The sequence below is a fragment of the Salvelinus fontinalis genome, chromosome 15 (assembly GCF_029448725.1).
Source record: "Salvelinus fontinalis isolate EN_2023a chromosome 15, ASM2944872v1, whole genome shotgun sequence".
Lineage (NCBI taxonomy): Eukaryota > Metazoa > Chordata > Actinopteri > Salmoniformes > Salmonidae > Salvelinus > Salvelinus fontinalis.
Window position 1 is genome coordinate 2,450,405 of NC_074679.1, and position 18,159 is coordinate 2,468,563.

The window sequence follows — 18,159 nt, forward strand, 5'->3', positions numbered from 1 at the left end:
AGCCTTACGCTTCTTATTTTAGATGGAACATTTAAAAAAATCTATCTATTCCTTAATTTCCCAAAATACAAACTCATCCCTTCTCTCTCGCCCCCCCCTTCTCTCTCGCCCCCCCCTTCTCTCTCGCCCCCCCCTTCTCTCTCGCCCCCCCCTTCTCTCTCGCCCCCCCCCTTCTCTCTCGCCCCCCCCTTCTCTCTCGCCCCCCCCCTTCTCTCTCGCCCCCCCCCTTCTCTCTCGACCCCCCCCCCCCTCCCCCCTCTCTCTCTCGCCCCCCCCCCTTCTCTCTCGACCTCCCCCCCTTCTCTCTCGACCTCCCCCCCCTTCTCTCTCGACCCCCCCTTCTCTCGACCCCCCCCTTTCTCTCTCGACCTCCCCCCTCTCTCTCGCCCCCCCCTCTCTCTCGCCCCCCCCCTCTCTCTCGCCCCCCCTCTCTCTCGCCCCCCCTCTCTCTCGCCCCCCCTCTCTCTCGCCCCCCCCTCTCTCTCGCCCCCCCCTCTCTCTCGCCCCCCCCTCTCTCTCGCCCCCCCCTCTCTCTCGCCCCCCCTCTCTCTCTCGCCCCCCCTCTCTCTCTCGCCCCCCCCTCTCTCTCGCCCCCCCTCTCTCTCGCCCCTCGCCCCCCCCTCCTTCTCTCTCGCCCCCCCTCTCTCTCGCCCCTCGCCCCCCCCCCTCCTTCTCTCTCGCCCCCCCTCTCTCTCGCCCCTCGCCCCCCCCCTCCTTCTCTCTCGCCCCCCCTTCTCTCTCACCCCCCCCCCCCCTCCCCCCCCTCTCTCACACCAACTCCAGTCTTGTTTATTTAGGTCATGTCTCGGCTCACTGCAGAGTAGGAGAGTAAAGATAACACAGCTTCTCTCTTCACTCACGCAACATGTCTGTCACAACAAATTCATGTCGACTCACAGAGGAAACCGTTTACCTTCTATCACAGTATCCTCACTCCTGTCCTCTGGTATCCTCACTTCTCAGCCCTTTCTCTTCCCTTTTCAGAATCCTGTTTGACTGCAAACAGCCTCCTCCCTCTCTCCTCCACATGCTTTCTCTGTTCTCTCTCTCTGCAGTAGTAGGGAGGTGTACCGCACCGCCTAGTACCGCACCCCCTAGGCCAGTCTGTGGCGGCAGCAAGGGGAAATGTCTGATCTGCTGTGGTATGGAGGGACCAGCCAGGACTGGGCTGTCAGGATCATGTGAGGTAGCTTTACCCTGGCCCAGCCCCACCAGGGTGTTCTGGACCTGGGAAGAGGAGGGGGAGAGAGGAGGCTTTGGCCATGGGATGGCTGGGGGGGGGACGCGGTCCTGCAGGAGCTGTCACAGCCCAATAGAGTTAACAGACATGAGGCCTTTCTCCTCCTCTCCTCTTAATGAGCCCATTACTGAGGGCTAGGGCTGGGATCCCGCCAGGAGAGAGAGATGGGGGGGAGGAGGGAGGGGAGAGGGAGGGATGAGGGGAGAGGGAGGATGAGGGGAGAGGGAGGGATGAGGGGAGAGGGAGGGATGAGGGAGAGGGAGGGATGAGGGGAGAGGGAGGGATGAGGGGAGAGGGAGGGATGAGGGGAGAGGGAGGATGAGGGATGGGGTGGGGGGAGAGAGGGATGGGGTGGGGGAGAGAGGGATGGGGTGGGGGGAGAGAGGGATGGGGTGGGGGGAGAGAGGGATGGGGTGGGGGGAGAGAGGGATGGGGTGGGGGAGAGAGGGATGGGGTGGAGGGAGAGAGGAATGGGGTAGAGGGAGAGAGGGGAGGGAGAGAAAGGAGGGAGAGAGGGGTGGGGGGAGAGAGGGAGAGAGGGGTGGGGGGAGAGGGAGAGAGGGGTGGGGGGGAGAGAGGGAGAGAGGGGTGGGGGGAGAGAGGGAGAGAGGGGTGGGGGGAGAGAGGGAGAGAGGGGTGGGGGGAGAGAGGGAGAGAGGGGTGGGGGGGAGAGGAGAGAGGGGTGGGGGGGAGAGGGAGAGAGGGGTGGGGGGGAGAGGAGAGGGGGAGGAGGGGGGGTGGGGGGAGAGAGGGATGGGGTGGGGGGAGAGAGGAGAGAGGGGTGGGGGAGAGAGGGAGAGAGGGGTGGGGGGGAGAGAGGGAGAGAGGGGTGGGGGGAGAGAGGGAGAGAGGGGTGGGGGGGAGAGAGGGGAGGGGTGGGGGGAGAGAGGGAGAGAGGGGTGGGGGGGAGAGAGGGATGGGGTGGGGGGAGAGAGGGATGGGGTGGGGGGAGAGAGGGAGAGAGGGATGGGGTGGGGGGAGAGCGGGAGAGAGGGTTGGGGTGGGGGGAGAGAGGGAGAGAGGGATGGGTTGGGGGAGAGGGATGGGGGGGGGAGGGATGAGGGGGAGAGAAGGAGGGATGGATGGGGGGGGGGGGGTACTGGACCATTCAGGAGACTCACACCGTATCAATCCAAGGGGCTTTATTGGTATGGGAAACATATTTCAAAGCAAGTGAAATCAACCATTAACATTACACTCAAAAAAGGTTCCTTAATTTTTGTTCAATCAGTGGTATTCTGCCACCGTGTCTCTGTTTAGGACCAGCATTCCAGTTTGATCTGCGTCTTGGTTAATTCTTTCCAGTGTCAAGTAATTATCTTTTAGTTTTCTCATCATTTTGTTGGGTCTAATTGTGTTGCTGTCCTGGGACTCTGTGGGTTGTGTTTGTGACCAGAGCCCCGGGACCAGCTGGCTGAGGGGACTCTTCTCCAGGTTCATCTCTCTGTAGGTGATGGCTTTGTCATGGAAGGTTTGGGAATCGGGTCCTTTTAGGTGGTTGTAGAATTTAACATCTTTTCTCTGGATTTTGATAATTATCGAGTATCGTCCTAATTCTGCTCTGCATTATTTGGTGTTTTACGTTGTACACGGAGGATATTTTTTGCAGAATTTGACATACATCTCACTTTGATGTTTGTCCCATTTAGTGAATTCTTGGTTGGTGAGCGGACCCCAGACCTCACAACCACGAAGGGCAATGGGTTCTATAAATGATTCAAGTATTTTTAGCCAGATCCTAATTGGGACGTCAAACAGTAGACATTTGATTTCAGAGTCTGGTGGGGTGAGACCAGGTGCTGATTGATGTATAAGCTGCAGACCTGTCTCACCCCACGGCCCCGAGGAAAGCCCCGTCTCACCCCACGGCCCCGAGGAAAGCCCCGTCTCACCCCACGGCCCCGAGGAAAGCCCCGTCTCACCCCACGGCCCCGAGGAAAGCCCCGTCTCACCCCACGGCCCCGAGGAAAGCCCCGTCTCACCCCACGGCCCCGAGGAATGCCCCGTCTCACCCCACGGCCCCGAGGAATGCCCCGTCTCACCCCACGGCCCCGAGGAATGCCCCGTCTCACCCCACGGCCCCGTGGAAAGCCCCGTCTCACCCCACGGCCCTGTGGAAAGAAATCTCTGGGTTTACCAGTTAACCTCTCTGGGATATGTGGGACGCTTGCGTCTCACTTGGCCAATAGCCAGGGAAAAAGTATTGCGCCAAATAAAATAAAAAAGATATAAAATCAAACTTTTAAATCACACATGTAAGATACCAAATTAAAGCTACACTCGTTGTGAATCCAGCGAACATGTCAGATTTCAAAAAGGCTTTTCGGCGAAAGCATAAGATGCTATTATCTAATGATAGCACAACAGTAAACAAAGAGAGTGTAGCATATTTCAACCCTGCAGGCACAACACAAAACGCAGAAATAAAATATAAATCATGCCTTACCTTTTGACAAGCTTTTTTTGTTGGCACTCCAATATGTCCCATAAACATCACAAATGGTCCTTTTGTTCGATTAATTCCGTCCACATTTATTTTATAAATTAAATTTATAATGAATTAATCGAACAATGAATTATATTTATTTGGCGCGTTTGATCCAGAAAAAACAGCTTCCAACTTGCGCAACGTCACTACAAAATATCTAAAAAATGACCTCTAAACTTTGCCAAAACATTTCAAACTACTTTTGTAATACAACTTTAGGTATTTTTAAAACGTTAATAATCGATCAAATTGAAGACGGGTCTATCTGGTTTCAATACAAGAGGACAGCAAACTAACGCTACTTTTCTAGTCTTGCACAACTCTCAAACAGTACACATAACCTTACACTGATTTCAGTTGGCCGTACTTCTTCATTGCACCAAGGAATAACCTCAACCAATTTCCAAAGACTGGTGACATCCAGTGGAAGTGGTAGGAACTGCAAACAGGTTGATTAGAAATCTAGTATCCCAATGAAAACTCAATGAACAGACAGTGACCTAAAAAAAAAAAAAAATCTGAATGGTTTGTCCTCAGGGTTTTGCCTGCTACATAAGTTATGTTATACTCACAGACATGATTCAAACAGTTTTAGAAACTTCAGAGTGTTTTCTATCCAAATATACTAATATGCATATTTTAAATTCTGGGGATGAGTAGAAGGAAGTTGAAATTGGGAGAGAGGGATGGTGGGGGAGGGAGAAAGAGGGATGGTGGGGTGGGGGGGGGGGAGGGAAGTGAAAATGCCGCTCCCTATCCTGGAGAGGTTAACCACGCAGTTGTTATGTACATGGGTTTTATAATGTTGTATGTTTTTCCCTCTTTCCCTTTTTCCCTTTCCCTTTTTCATCAATTTGCATAGCAGACCCTCATGCCAGACTGAGTCAAAGGCTTTTTTGGAATCAACAAAGCATGAGAAGACTTTGCCTTTGTTTTGGTTTGTTTGTTTGTCAATTAGGGTGTGCAGGGTGAATACGTGGTCTGTCGTACAGTAATTCGTTATTAAGACAATTTTGACATAAACTCAGGACATTGTTTTCACCGAGGACATGTAGGAGTCTGCTGTTAATGATAATGCAGAGGATTTGTAGATGCTGTTGACAGATGCTGGTGGATCAGTCCAAATACTGTGAATCATCCCTCAGTCACTGACCGACAAACAATGTTCATCAACCTTCACTTATAAACTGATAAGAGAGAGACCCTCTGTCAGGGTTTGAATAATATTTTGAGGAAGGAAGAGTACAGAGGAGAGGGTTGGAGAGGAGAGGCGTGAGAGAGAGTGGGGCCAATGGGGCACCAAAGCATAAATAATTTATAAATACTGGGGGAAACACTGATTTTTTTTTAATGCTCATCTTCCAGAGTTACGTTCAATAAGGGAAATGGTTTGGGAACGTTCGCTGACGCGTGCCATTTGTTTTGTGTTCTCCGCTAACGTGGGCCGACCTGAAACGTGGGGCGACCCGCAACGGGGGCCGACCTGTAACGGGGGGCGACCTGTAACGGGGGGCGACCTGTAACGGGGGGCGACCTGTAACGGGGGGCGACCTGTAACGGGGCCCGACCTGTAACGGGGGCTAACAATCTGAGAAGCTAGTGTGCGGTGACCATAAGTATCTGCTTCGAGTCTAAACTAATCTACGAGTAATAATAACAATAATTGTAATAACGTGGCTATGTAGGAATTCCTATTACATGTAGTAGGAACAGAAACAGTCATTTGCAGTTTGAATTTTGCCGCCAAAAAAAAGCCACAGTCCATAAAAAGAGATATTTGCTGCTTCTCTGTAACAGTTCAAATGGTTCAACTGAAAATTGTTACGAGGTAACATGTTCGCCGCGGACAGAAGCCTTTGTTGAACTCACCCCAACAAGACATGCCACCAGAGATCTCTTCACAGTTCCCAAGTCCAGAACAGACTATGGGAGGCACACAGTACTACATAGAGCCATGACTACATGGAACTATTCCGCATTAAGTAACTGATGGAAACAGGAAACATTTATTTTGAAAAACACCAGATGTAACAGCGGGGACTGTGAAGCAACACAAACATAGACACATGCATACAAACTCACGATAACATACTCACTATACACGTGGTCACGGCCCACGAGTAGAGGCCTAAGAGCATACATTTAATATGTTGTGAAGAGTAGCTGCTGCCTTGGCAGGAACTAATGGGGATCCATAACAAACCCCAGGAAGAGTAGCTGCTGCCTTGGCAGGGACTAATGGGGATCCATAATAAACCCCAGGAAGAGTAGCTGCTGCCTTGGCAGGAACTAATGGGGATCCATAATAAACCCCAGGAAGAGTAGCTGCTGCCTTGGCAGGAACTAATGGGGATCCATAATAAACCCCAGGAAGAGTAGCTGCTGCCTTGGCAGGAACTAATGGGGATCCATAATAAACCCCAGGAAGAGTAGCTGCTGTCTTGGCAGGAACTAATGGGGATCCATAATAAACCCCAGGAAGAGTAGCTGCTCCCTTGGCAGGAACTAATGGGGATCCATAATAAACCCCAGGAAGAGTAGCTGCTGCCTTGGCAGGAACTAATGGGGATCCATAATAAACCCCAGGAAGAGTAGCTGCTGTCTTGGCGGGAACTAATGGGGATCCATAATAAACCCCAGGAAGAGTAGCTGCTGCCTTGGCAGGAACTAATTGGGGATCCATAATAAACCCCAGGAAGAGTAGCTGCTGCCTTGGCAGGAACTAATGGGGATCCATAATAAACCCCAGGAAGAGTAGCTGCTGCCTTGGCAGGAACTAATGGGGATCCGTAGTACACCCCAGGAAGAGTAGCTGCTGCCTTGGCAGGAACTAATGGAGATCCATAATAAACCCCAGGAAGAGTAGCTGCTGCCTTGGCAGGAACTAATGGGGATCCATAATAAACCCCAGGAAGAGTAGCTGCTGCCTTGGCAGGAACTAATGGGGATCTATAATAAACCCCAGGAAGAGTAGCTGCTGCCTTGGCAGGAACTAATGGGGATCCATAATTTTACATTTAAGTCATTTAGCAGACGCTCTTATCCAGAGCGACTTACAAATTGGAAAATTCATACATATTCATCCTGGTCCCCCGTGGGAATTGAACCCTGGTCCCCCCGTGGGAATTGAACCCACAACCCTGGCGTTGCAAGCGCCATGCTCTACCAACTGAGCCACACGGGACTAAACCCCAGGAAGAGTAGCTGCTGCCTTGGCAGGAACTAATGGGGATCCATAATAAACCCCAGGAAGAGTAGCTGCTGCCTTGGCAGGAACTAGTGGGGATCCATAATAAACCCCAGGAAGAGTAGCTGCTGCCTTGGCAGGAACTAATGGGGATCCTTAATATCAATCCAAATAGCTCCTACATAGGGGAGCCATACCTGGCATATATAGTCCCATCACACAGAGATCGTTCCTAACTGGTGTAACGTGGATGTGATGCTAGGAGCTCTGGAGCCACATGAATGAAGAATTTGAGAAATGTGTTCTGCTTAATCTTTTTGCACTGAGGAAACTGATGACTATGATAAAAGGTAAGATACTCATGACAGGAAACTCCTGTAGCTCCAGTCTCAAGCTCGCAGGCTTTAGAAGTGACTCGAGAGCAACACTTTCCTACAGCTGCAATCCCGATTTTCCCGGCGTCATTAGCGCTGGGTTGGCATGGTTATGTAAAGGAGAAGACCCAGAGAGGAGAAGTGGAGGGATGGAGAGCAGTTACATAAAGCAGGGCTAGCCTGACTCACTATACACAGCACATGGTCAGAACTACAATGACCAGGGGACATGACATGGTCAGAACTACAGGGGACACAGGACATGACATGGTCAGAACTACAATGACCAGGGGACACGGGACATGACCAGAACTACAATGACCAGTGGACACGAGACAGCAGGGGGAGACAGGTGAAGATAGGACTGAGTTGGAGTCTACTGGACTGAGTAGTGGTTGGAGTAGCAACTTAGAGACAGTCTACTGGACTGAGTAGTGGTTGGAGTAGCCTGGTGGAGTAACTTAGAGAGAGTCTACTGGACTGAGTAGTGGTTGGAGTAGCCTGGTGGGGCAGCTGGAGTAACTTAGAGAGACAGTCTACTGGACTGCTTACTTCGGTTCATCTTCTAGAACACGCTGCGTGTTATTTTAAAAGTCTATTGGTCTTTAATATCGCATGTGGTGATTAGAGAATCGGGCCAGTAACCGAAAGGTTACTGGATCGAATCCCCGAGCTGACAAGGTAAATATCTGTTGTTCTGCCCCTGAGCAAGGCAGGGGTAGAACTACAGGAACAGTTAACCCACCGTTAACCCACTGTTCCCCGGGCCCTAAAGACGTGGATGTTGATTAAGGCAGCCCCCCCCTCACCTCTCTGATTTGGAGGGGTTAAATGAGGAAGACATGGATGTTGATTAAGGCAGCCCCCCCCCCCCCCCCTCTGATTCAGAGGGGAAATAGAGTTAAGAATATATTTACTAAATAAAATCAAATGTTTTATAAAAAGTAATAACAATAACGAGGCTATATACAGGGGATACAGCGTTATTGTGCAGGGGTACAGGTTAGTTGAGGTATTTTGTACATGTAGGTAGGGGTGAAGTGACTGTGCATAGATAATAAACAGCGAGTAGCAGCAGTGTAAAAACAAATGGGGGGGTCAATGTGAATAGTGTGGCCATGTGATTAATTTTAACAGTCTTATGGCTTGGGGGTAGAAGCTGTTTATACGCCTCTTGGACCTAGACTTGGCAGTCTGGTACCGCTTGCCTGCGGTAGCAGTAGGAACGGTCCATGACTTGGGTGGCTGGAGTCTTGGACAGTCTTTTGTGCCTTCCTTTGACACCACCTGGTATAGAGGTCCTGGATGGCCGGAAGCTTGCCCCCAGTGATGTACTGGGCTGTACGCACTACCCTCTGTAGCGCCTTATGGTCAGATACCGTGCAGTTGACATACCAGGCGGTGATGCAACCCGTCAGGATGCTCTCGATGGTGCAGCTGTAAAACTTTCTGAGGATCTGGGGATCCATGCCAAATCTTTTCAGTCTCCTGAGGGGTAAAAGGCATTGTCGTGCCCTCTCCATGACTTTCTTGGTGTGCTTGGACCATTATAGATCATTGGTGATGTGGACACCAAGGAACGTGAAGCTCTCAACCTGCTCCACTGCAGCCCTGTCGATGAGAATGGGGGCGTGTTTGGCCCTCCTTTTCCTGTAGTCCACAATCATCTCCTTTGTCTTGCTCACATTGAGGGAGTTTACAGAGGAGTATAGAGTACTGTGATGTGTCTTATAAGGAGCATTGGTGGCAAATCTGATGGCCGAATGGTAAAGAACGTCTAGCAGCTCGAGAGCACCCTCACCTGACAATCTATAAATTACATCTTCGTAATATATCGTGGGTAGGATGGTCATCTGAATCAGGGTTAAATTGGCAGCTGGGGTGAAAGAGGACCGATTACGGTACTCTTTAACCTCAGCCTCCAGCTTTGATATGTGCTGAGAGAAGGGCAGTGTACCGTCTAGCCATACTCCCAAGTACTTGTATGAGGTGACTACCTCAAGCTCTAAAGCCTCAGAGGTAGGAATCACACCTGTGGGAAGAGGGGCATTCTTCTTACCAAACCACATGACGTTTGTTTTGGAGGTGTTCAGAACAAGGTTAAGGGGAGAGAAAGCTTGTTGGACACTAAGAAAGCTTTGTTGTTGAACATACTGCCTGAGCTATGTTGTTGTTGTAAATTGAGAAGAGCGCGGGGCCTAAGATTGAGCCTTGGGGTACTCCCTTGGTGACAGGCAGTAGCTGAGACAGCAGATTTTCTGACTTTACACACTGCACTCCGTGAGAGAGGTAGTTAGCAAACCAGGCCAAAGACCTCTCAGAGACACCAATACTCCTTAGCCGGCCCACAAGAATGGAATGGCCTTCCGTATCAAAAGCTTTCGCCAAGTCAAAAATAACAACACAATATTGCTTAGAATCAAGGGCAGTGGTGACATCATTGAGGACCTTGAGGTTGCAGTGACACATCCATAACCTGAGCAGAAACCAGATTGCATACCCGAGAGAATACTATAGACATCAAGAAATCCAGTCAGTTGATTACTGACAAGTTTTTCCAACACTTTTGATAACCAGGGCAAAATAGAAAAAGGTCTATAACAGTTAGGATCAGCTTGATCTCCCCTTTAAAGAAAGGATGAACCGTGGCTGCCTTCCAAGCAATGGGAACCTCCCCAGAAAGGAGAGACAGGTTAAAACGAATGGAGATATGCTTGGCGGTGATCGGGGCAGCAACCTTAAAGAAGAAAGGGTCTAAACCATCTGATCCAGATGGTTTTTTGGGGTCAAGTTTCAGGAGCTCCTTTATCACCTCGGACTCAGTGACCGCCTGCAGGGAGAAACTTTGTAGCGGGGCAGGGGAAAATAAGGGAGGAGCATCAGGGATAGTCGCATTAGAAGGGTTGGGAGATGAGGAAATGTTGGACGGGCAAGGAGGCATGGCTGAGTCAAATAGGAATCCTGACTTAATGAAGTGGTGATTAAAGAGCTCAGTCATGTGCTTCTTGTCAGTAACAACCACATCATCAACATTAAGGGGCAGCTGTGAGGAGGAGGGTTTATTCTCCATGTCTTTAACCGTTTTCCAGAACTACTTGGGGTTAGACCCACAGAGAGAGAACTGCTCCTTAAAGTAACTAACTTTGACCTTCCGGATAGCCTGAGTGCACTTATTTCTCATTTGCCTGAACGAGAGCCAGTCAGCCTGAGTAGGCGTATGCAGAGCCTTTCACCAAATGGAATTCTTGATGTGGAGTAACTCTGCCAGATCACGGTCGAACCAGGGGCTGAACCTGTTTCTAATTCTCATTTTCTTTATGGGGGCGTGTTTGTTAACAATACCACTGAAAAATATTTAAAAAATAAGGGACAAGCGTCTTTGACAGAGGGGATCAAGCTGATTCTATACCAATTTACAGAGGCCAGGTCATGAAGGAAGGCTTGCTCCTTAAAGTTTTTTAGCAAGCGTCTATGACAAATCAGAACAGGACGTGTCACTGAGCAGCCATTACGAACACAGGCTGTAAAACAGTGATCAATAAGATCATTACAGAAAACACCAGACTGACCTATCGGGATTATTTGTGAGGATAACATCGAGGAGAGTAGCCTTTTCTGTGTGTTTTGGAGTCATACCTTGTGGGATCGGTGATATTCTGAGGAAGGCAGTCCCATTGCTTTAGGACTTGGTCAGGTGGTTTTAAGCATGTGTTATACGTACGCCTCTTGGTGGAGGGAACGCAACACCCTGCTACAACTCAACTCCCCATGGAGTTGAAAAAAAGGGTATGTGATTGTCATCCTTACCCGCACCTACAGAGGCAGAGAATATTACCGTTTACAGGGAATTTAATCTTCCTTCGCACGGTAAAGTGGGGAAAAGGGGCTGGATGGAACCAAAGCAAAGAAAGTTAAAGTTACCTAGTCCTACCTACCCACTACTGGCCTACCTTAACGCTAACCAAAATACCGGGGATGGTCCGCCCAGGTCTTACCTAGTGTGCATAGACAGAGTACATACTACAGGGTTATGTATGCCTCTGGCCTTCCCCTCGGGAACAAATGAAACAATTTAAATAAACCAAAAAAACACTAAGTCCTACGGCACATACATACCTCTGCAGGAGCGGCTACAAAATACTTCACAACAAACCAACACAGGACATACGACAAGCTCCTAGCAAAGGAATACTGGTTTTTCAAGCTGCAGAAGGAGTCGGTAATTGCAGACAGCTGTATCCCCTGACGAGAGGGCGGGGTCAGAGCTCCTATCTGCAATGGGGCCGACCAATCAGCTGCTTGGAATCCAGGAAGCCATCCTGAAACACACACACAAACAAACACATACAACACACTCACAACAACACAGAAACTGGGGAACGTAACAACATGTCCCAGTTCAGGTCACCTAGCAGGACAAATTCAGACTTAGTGTAAGGGGCCAGGAGAGAGCTTAGGGCAGGTAGGGTACAGGCCGGTGCTGATGGAGGACGATAACACCCAGCAACAGACAACAAAAAGCTATTTTGAAAGTTTAATGCTTAAAAGCAGTAAATCAAATTTTTTAGGGACAGACTTGGTGGAGACAACCCGAGCACTGAAGGTGATCCTTGGTAAAGATTGCCTCTCCCCCACCTTTGAAAGATCTGTCTTGCAGAAAAAGGTTATAACTAGAAAGGTTAACATCAGTATTCAAAACACTCTTCCTGAACCACATCTCAGTAATGACCAATACATCTGGATTGGAGCTGTGAACCCACACTTTCAATTGATCCATTTTAGGTAATAAGCTTCTAGTGTAAACGTGCAGAAAACCCAGGCTTTTACGAGAGCAGAAATCAGTGAAGCAGATATGAGAGCACAAGTCAGAATTGGGGCTAGCAACAGTAGATGGGCCAGGGTGCACATGCACGTTTCCAGATATCATCAGCAGGAATATAATCAGGTCACGGCAGAGGACAGGGAGAGTTCTGCAGTGGTGATTTATGACATCTCAATGTGCGTCAGATGGTAAATTGTACAATCAGGTAACATGAATACAATAGCAGAGGGTCTGAAATACTTATTTAAATAAGCTATTTCTACATTTTATACAAATATTTTTTCGATTTGTCATGATGGGGTAGTGTGTTTAGATTTGATGAGGGAAAAATATAATTTTATCCATTTTAGAATAAAGCTGTAACGTAACAAAATGCGGGAGAAGTCGAAGGGTCTGAATACTTTCCGATCGCCCTGAATCTCAGCTATAGGACAGACACTTCAAAACCTTATTCCTTATGATACATTTTTTGACTGTTATTTATGAATTTGTTACATCAAATCAAATTGTATTGGTCACATACACATGGTTAGCAGATGTTAATGTGTGAGTGTAGCGAAATGCTTGTGCTTCTAGTTCCGACCGTGCAGCAATATCTAACAAGTAATCTAACAATTCCACAACAACTACCTAATACACACAAATCTAAAGGGGTGAATGAGAATATGTACATATAAGTATATGGATGAGCAATGGCCGAGCGGCATAGGCAAGATGCAATAGATGGTATAAAATAGTGTTTTTCTATGAGATTTATTCATTCTCTGAGCCCCGGTGTGAGTCGTTAGACCCAGTAGCATCATTCTCTGAGCCCCGGTGTGAGTCGTTAGACCCAGTAGCATCATTCTCTGAGCCCCGGTGTGAGTCGTTAGACCCAGTAGCATCATTCTCTGTGCCCCGGTGTGAGTCGTTAGACCCAGTAGCATCATTCTCTGAGTCCCGGTGTGAGTCATTAGACCCAGTAGCATCATTCTCTGAGCCCCGGTGTGAGTCGTTAGACCCAGTAGCATCATTCTCTGAGTCCCAGTGTGAGTCGTTAGACCCAGTAGCATCATTCTCTGTGCCCCGGTGTGAGTCGTTAGACCCAGTAGCATCATTCTCTGAGTCCCGGTGTGAGTCGTTAGACCCAGTAGCATCATTCTCTGAGTCCCGGTGTGAGTCATTAGACCCAGTAGCATCATTCTCTGAGCCCCGGTGTGAGTCGTTAGACCCAGTAGCATCATTCGCTGAGTCCCGGTGTGAGTCGTTAGACCCAGTAGCATCATTCTCTGAATCCCGGTGTGAGTCGTTAGACCCAGTAGCATCATTCTCTGAATCCCGGTGTGAGTCGTTAGACCCAGTAGCATCATTCTCTGAGTCCCGGTGTGAGTCGTTAGACCCAGTAGCATCATTCTCTGAGTCCCGGTGTGAGTCATTAGACCCAGTAGCATCATTCTCTGAGCCCCGGTGTGAGTCGTTAGACCCAGTAGCATCATTCTCTGAGCCCCGGTGTGAGTCGTTAGACCCAGTAGCATCATTCTCTGAGTCCCGGTGTGAGTCGTTAGACCCAGTAGCATCATTCTCTGAGTCCCAGTGTGAGTCGTTAGACCCAGTAGCATCATTCTCTGAGCCCCCGGTGTGAGTCGTTAGACCCAGTAGCATCATTCTCTGAGTCCCAGTGTGAGTCGTTAGACCCAGTAGCATCATTCTCTGAGTCCCAGTGTGAGTCGTTAGACCCAGTAGCATCATTCTCTGAGTCCCGGTGTGAGTCGTTAGACCCAGTAGCATCATTCTCTGAGCCCCGGTGTGAGTCGTTAGACCCAGTAGCATCATTCTCTGAGCCCCGGTGTGAGTCGTTAGACCCAGTAGCATCATTCTCTGAGCCCCGGTGTGAGTCGTTAGACCCAGTAGCATCATTCTCTGAGCCCCGGTGTGAGTCGTTAGACCCAGTAGCATCATTCTCTGAGCCCCGGTGTGAGTCGTTAGACCCAGTAGCATCATTCTCTGAGTCCCGGTGTGAGTCGTTAGACCCAGTAGCATCATTCTCTGAGTCCCAGTGTGAGTCGTTAGACCCAGTAGCATCATTCTCTGAGTCCCAGTGTGAGTCGTTAGACCCAGTAGCATCATTCTCTGAGTCCCGGTGTGAGTCGTTAGACCCAGTAGCATCATTCTCTGAGTCCCGGTGTGAGTCGTTAGATCCAGTAGCATCATTCTCTGAGTCCCAGTGTGAGTCGTTAGATCCAGTAGCATCATTCTCTGAGTCCCGGTGTGAGTCGTTAGACCCAGTAGCATCATACTCTGAGCCCCGGTGTGAGTCGTTAGACCCAGTAGCATCATTCTCTGAGCCTCGGTGTGAGTCGTTAGACCCAGTAGCATCATTCTCTGAGTCCCAGTGTGAGTCGTTAGACCCAGTAGCATCATTCTCTGAGTCCCGGTGTGAGTCGTTAGACCCAGTAGCATCATTCTCTGAGTCCCAGTGTGAGTCGTTAGACCCAGTAGCATCATTCTCTGAGTCCCGGTGTGAGTCGTTAGACCCAGTAGCATCATTCTCTGAGCCCCAGTGTGAGTCGTTAGATCCAGTAGCATCATTCTCTGAGTCCCAGTGTGAGTCGTTAGACCCAGTAGCATCATACTCTGAGCCCCGGTGTGAGTCGTTAGACCCAGTAGCATCATTCTCTGAGCCTCGGTGTGAGTCGTTAGACCCAGTAGCATCATTCTCTAGGTACAATAATGTATATTTACATTACGTGGTTTGTAAGGATGGTAAATGAATAATGCACAGAAAAGTGGTTATTTTCCATTTGATCAAGAAAGATATTGTATTTGATGTGGATGTTGTGTGTCTTTGCCCTTGGACCTTTTTGGGATGTAAATGTTTGAGGGTTTTGTTCTTCCTGGATGCCATTACAATGACATCACCGAGAAAGAGACAACTCTTACAATTACAACGATTTGAATCCTGCAAGATACTGCTCTTAATTATACCACTACCTTTTCTGACAAAGCGAAGATGCTTTTTGCCTGCAATACAGATATCTATATTTTTAATTAATTTAAATTAGTCAACCTTTATTTAACCAGGTAGGTTAGTTGAGAACAAGTTCTCATTTACAACTGCGACCTGGACAAGATAAAGCAAAGCAGTGCGACACAAACAACAACACATAGTTACACATGGAGTAAACAAACATACAGTCAATAATACAATAGAAAAAGTCTATATACAGTGTGTGCAAATGAGGTAGGATAAGGGAGGTAAGGCAATAAATAGGCCATAGTGGCGAAATAATTACAATATAGCAATTAAACACTGGAGTGAAAGATGTGCAGAAGATGATTGTGCAAGTAGAGATACTGGGGTGCAAAGGAGCACCTCTCCAGCTCCGCTCCATCTCCAGCTCCGCTCCATCTCCATCTCCATCACCGCTCCATCACCGCTCCATCTCCGCTCCATCTCCGCTCCATCTCCGCTCCATCTCCGCTCCATCTCCGCTCCAGCTCCGCTCCATCTCCATCTCCATCTCCGCTCCAGCTCCGCTCCAGCTCCGCTCCAGCTCCGCTCCATCTCCATCTCCGCTCCATCTCCGCTCCATCTCCATCTCCGCTCCATCTCCGCTCCAGCTCCGCTCCATCTCCTCTCCATCTCCGCTTCAGCTCCGCTCCATCTCCGCTCCATCTCCGCTCCAGGTCCGCTCCATCTCCGCTCCATCTCCGCTCCATCTCCGCTCCAGCGCCGCTCCATCTCCATCTCCGCTCCATCTCCGCTCCAGCGCCGCTCCATCTCCGCTCCATCTCCGCTCCATCTCCATCTCTATCTCCGCTCCATCTCCGCTCCATCTCCGCTCCATCTCCGCTCCATCTCCGCTCCATCTCCATCTCCATCTCCGCTCCATCTCCGCTCCATCTCCGCTCCATCTCCATCTCCGCTCCAGCTCCGCTCCATCTCCATCTCCGCTCCATCTCCGCTCCATCTCCGCTCCATCTCCATCTCCGCTCCATCTCCGCTCCATCTCCATCTCCGCTCCATCTCCATCTCCGCTCCATCTCCGCTCCATCTCCATCTCCGCTCCATCTCCATCTCCGCTCCATCTCCGCTCCATCTCCATCTCCGCTCCATCTCCGCTCCATCTCCGCTCCATCTCCATCTCCGCTCCATCTCCGCTCCATCTCCGCTCCATCTCCGCTCCATCTCCGCTCCATCTCCATCTCCGCTCCATCTCCGCTCCATCTCCAGCTCCGCTCCGACTCCGCTCCATCTCCGCTCCATCTCCGCTCCATCTCCGCTCCATCTCCGCTCCATCTCCATCTCCGCTCCATCTCCATCTCCGCTCCATCTCCATCTCCGCTCCATCTCCGCTCCATCTCCATCTCCGCTCCATCTCCGCTCCATCTCCATCTCCGCTCCATCTCCGCTCCATCTCCATCTCCGCTCCATCTCCGCTCCAGCTCCGCTCCATCTCCGCTCCAGCTCCGCTCCATCTCCGCTCCATCTCCGCTCCATCTCCGCTCCATCTCCAGCTCCGCTCCGACTCCGCTCCATCTCCGCTCCAGCTCCGACTCCGCTCCATCTCCGACTCCGCTCCATCTCCGACTCCGCTCCATCTCCGCTCCATCTCCAGCTCCGCTCCAGCTCCGCTCCATCTCCGACTCCGCTCCATCTCCGCTCCATCTCCGCTCCATCTCCGACTCCGCTCCATCTCCAGCTCCATCTCCAGCTCCATCTCCGCTCCATCTCCGCTCCAGCTCCCCTCCAGCTCCGACTCCGCTCCAGCTCCGACTCCGCTCCATCTCCGCTCCATCTCCGCTCCATCTCCGCTCCAGCTCCGCTCCAGCTCCGCTCCATCTCCGACTCCGCTCCATCTCCGCTCCAGCTCCGCTCCATCTCCGCTCCAGCTCCGCTCCATCTCCAGCTCCGCTCCATCTCCAGCTCCGCTCCATCTCCAGCTCCGCTCCATCTCCGCTCCATCTCCGCTCCATCTCCGCTCCATCTCCGACTCCGCTCCATCTCCGCTCCATCTCCGCTCCATCTCCGACTCCGCTCCATCTCCGCTCCATCTCCATCTCCGACTCCGCTCCAGCTCCGCTCCATCTCCGCTCCATCTCCATCTGCGCTCCATCTCCGCTCCATCTCCGCTCCATCTCCGCTCCATCTCCGACTCCGCTCCATCTCCGCTCCATCTCCAACTCCGCTCCATCTCCGCTCCATCTCCATCTCCATCTCCGCTCCAGCTCCGCTCCATCTCCGCTCCATCTCCGACTCCGCTCCAGCTCCGCTCCGACTCCGCTCCATCTCCGCTCCAGCTCCGCTCCATCTCCAGCTCCGCTCCATCTCCGCTCCATCTCCGCTCCAGCTCCGCTCCATCTCCGCTCCAGCTCCGACTCCGCTCCAGCTCCGCTCCAGCTCCGCTCCGACTCCGCTCCATCTCCGCTCCAGCTTCGCTCCATCTCCGACTCCGCTCCATCTCCGCTCCAGCTTCGCTCCATCTCCGACTCCGCTCCATCTCCGCTCCAGCTCCGCTCCATCTCCGACTCCGCTCCAGCTCCGCTCCATCTCCGCTCCAGCTCCGACTCCGCTCCGACTCCGCTCCATCTCCGCTCCAGCTCCGCTCCATCTCCGCTCCAGCTCCGCTCCATCTCCGCTCCATCTCCGACTCCGTTCCATCTCCGCTCCATCTCCGACTCCGCTCTGCTCCATCTCCGACTCCGCTCCGACTCCGCTCCATCTCCGCTCCAGCTCCGCTCCATCTCCGCTCCGGCTCCGCTCCATCTCCGCTCCGGCTCCGCTCCATCTCCGCTCCGGCTCCGCTCCGGCTCCGCTCCGGCTCATTAGACCAGAAGCATTAAAACCATGAGGAGTGTTGGTTAACATCAGATTCATCAGAGGATTTCAGAGGACACTTTTTATTCAACCTTGTTGAGAATCAGTCAGATTCTAGTTGTTACATAGACTGTTGACAATCAGAGTCTGATGTCTAGGTTCAGGTCACCCAGAAGACATTCTGTCAACCAGTCTAGGTTCAGGTCACCCAGAAGACATTCTGTCAACCATTCTAGGTTCAGGTCACCCAG

At 50.9% G+C, this 18,159-nt stretch overlaps 2 protein-coding genes across 6 annotated transcripts in view; both read left to right on the top strand.

Moving 5' to 3' along the window:
- The window catches only part of LOC129811213 (skin secretory protein xP2-like), a 70,674-nt gene extending 67,290 nt beyond the window's left edge, over positions 1–3,384 (top strand). Inside the window, exon 2 of the mRNA XM_055862375.1 lies at positions 3,056–3,384. Coding sequence (XP_055718350.1) covers positions 3,056–3,384 — 329 coding nt within the window. The remainder of the gene's footprint in view (positions 1–3,055) is intronic.
- The window catches only part of LOC129811261 (protein numb homolog), a 117,302-nt gene that overhangs the window by 50,218 nt on the left and 48,925 nt on the right, over positions 1–18,159 (top strand). The window lies entirely within an intron of this gene.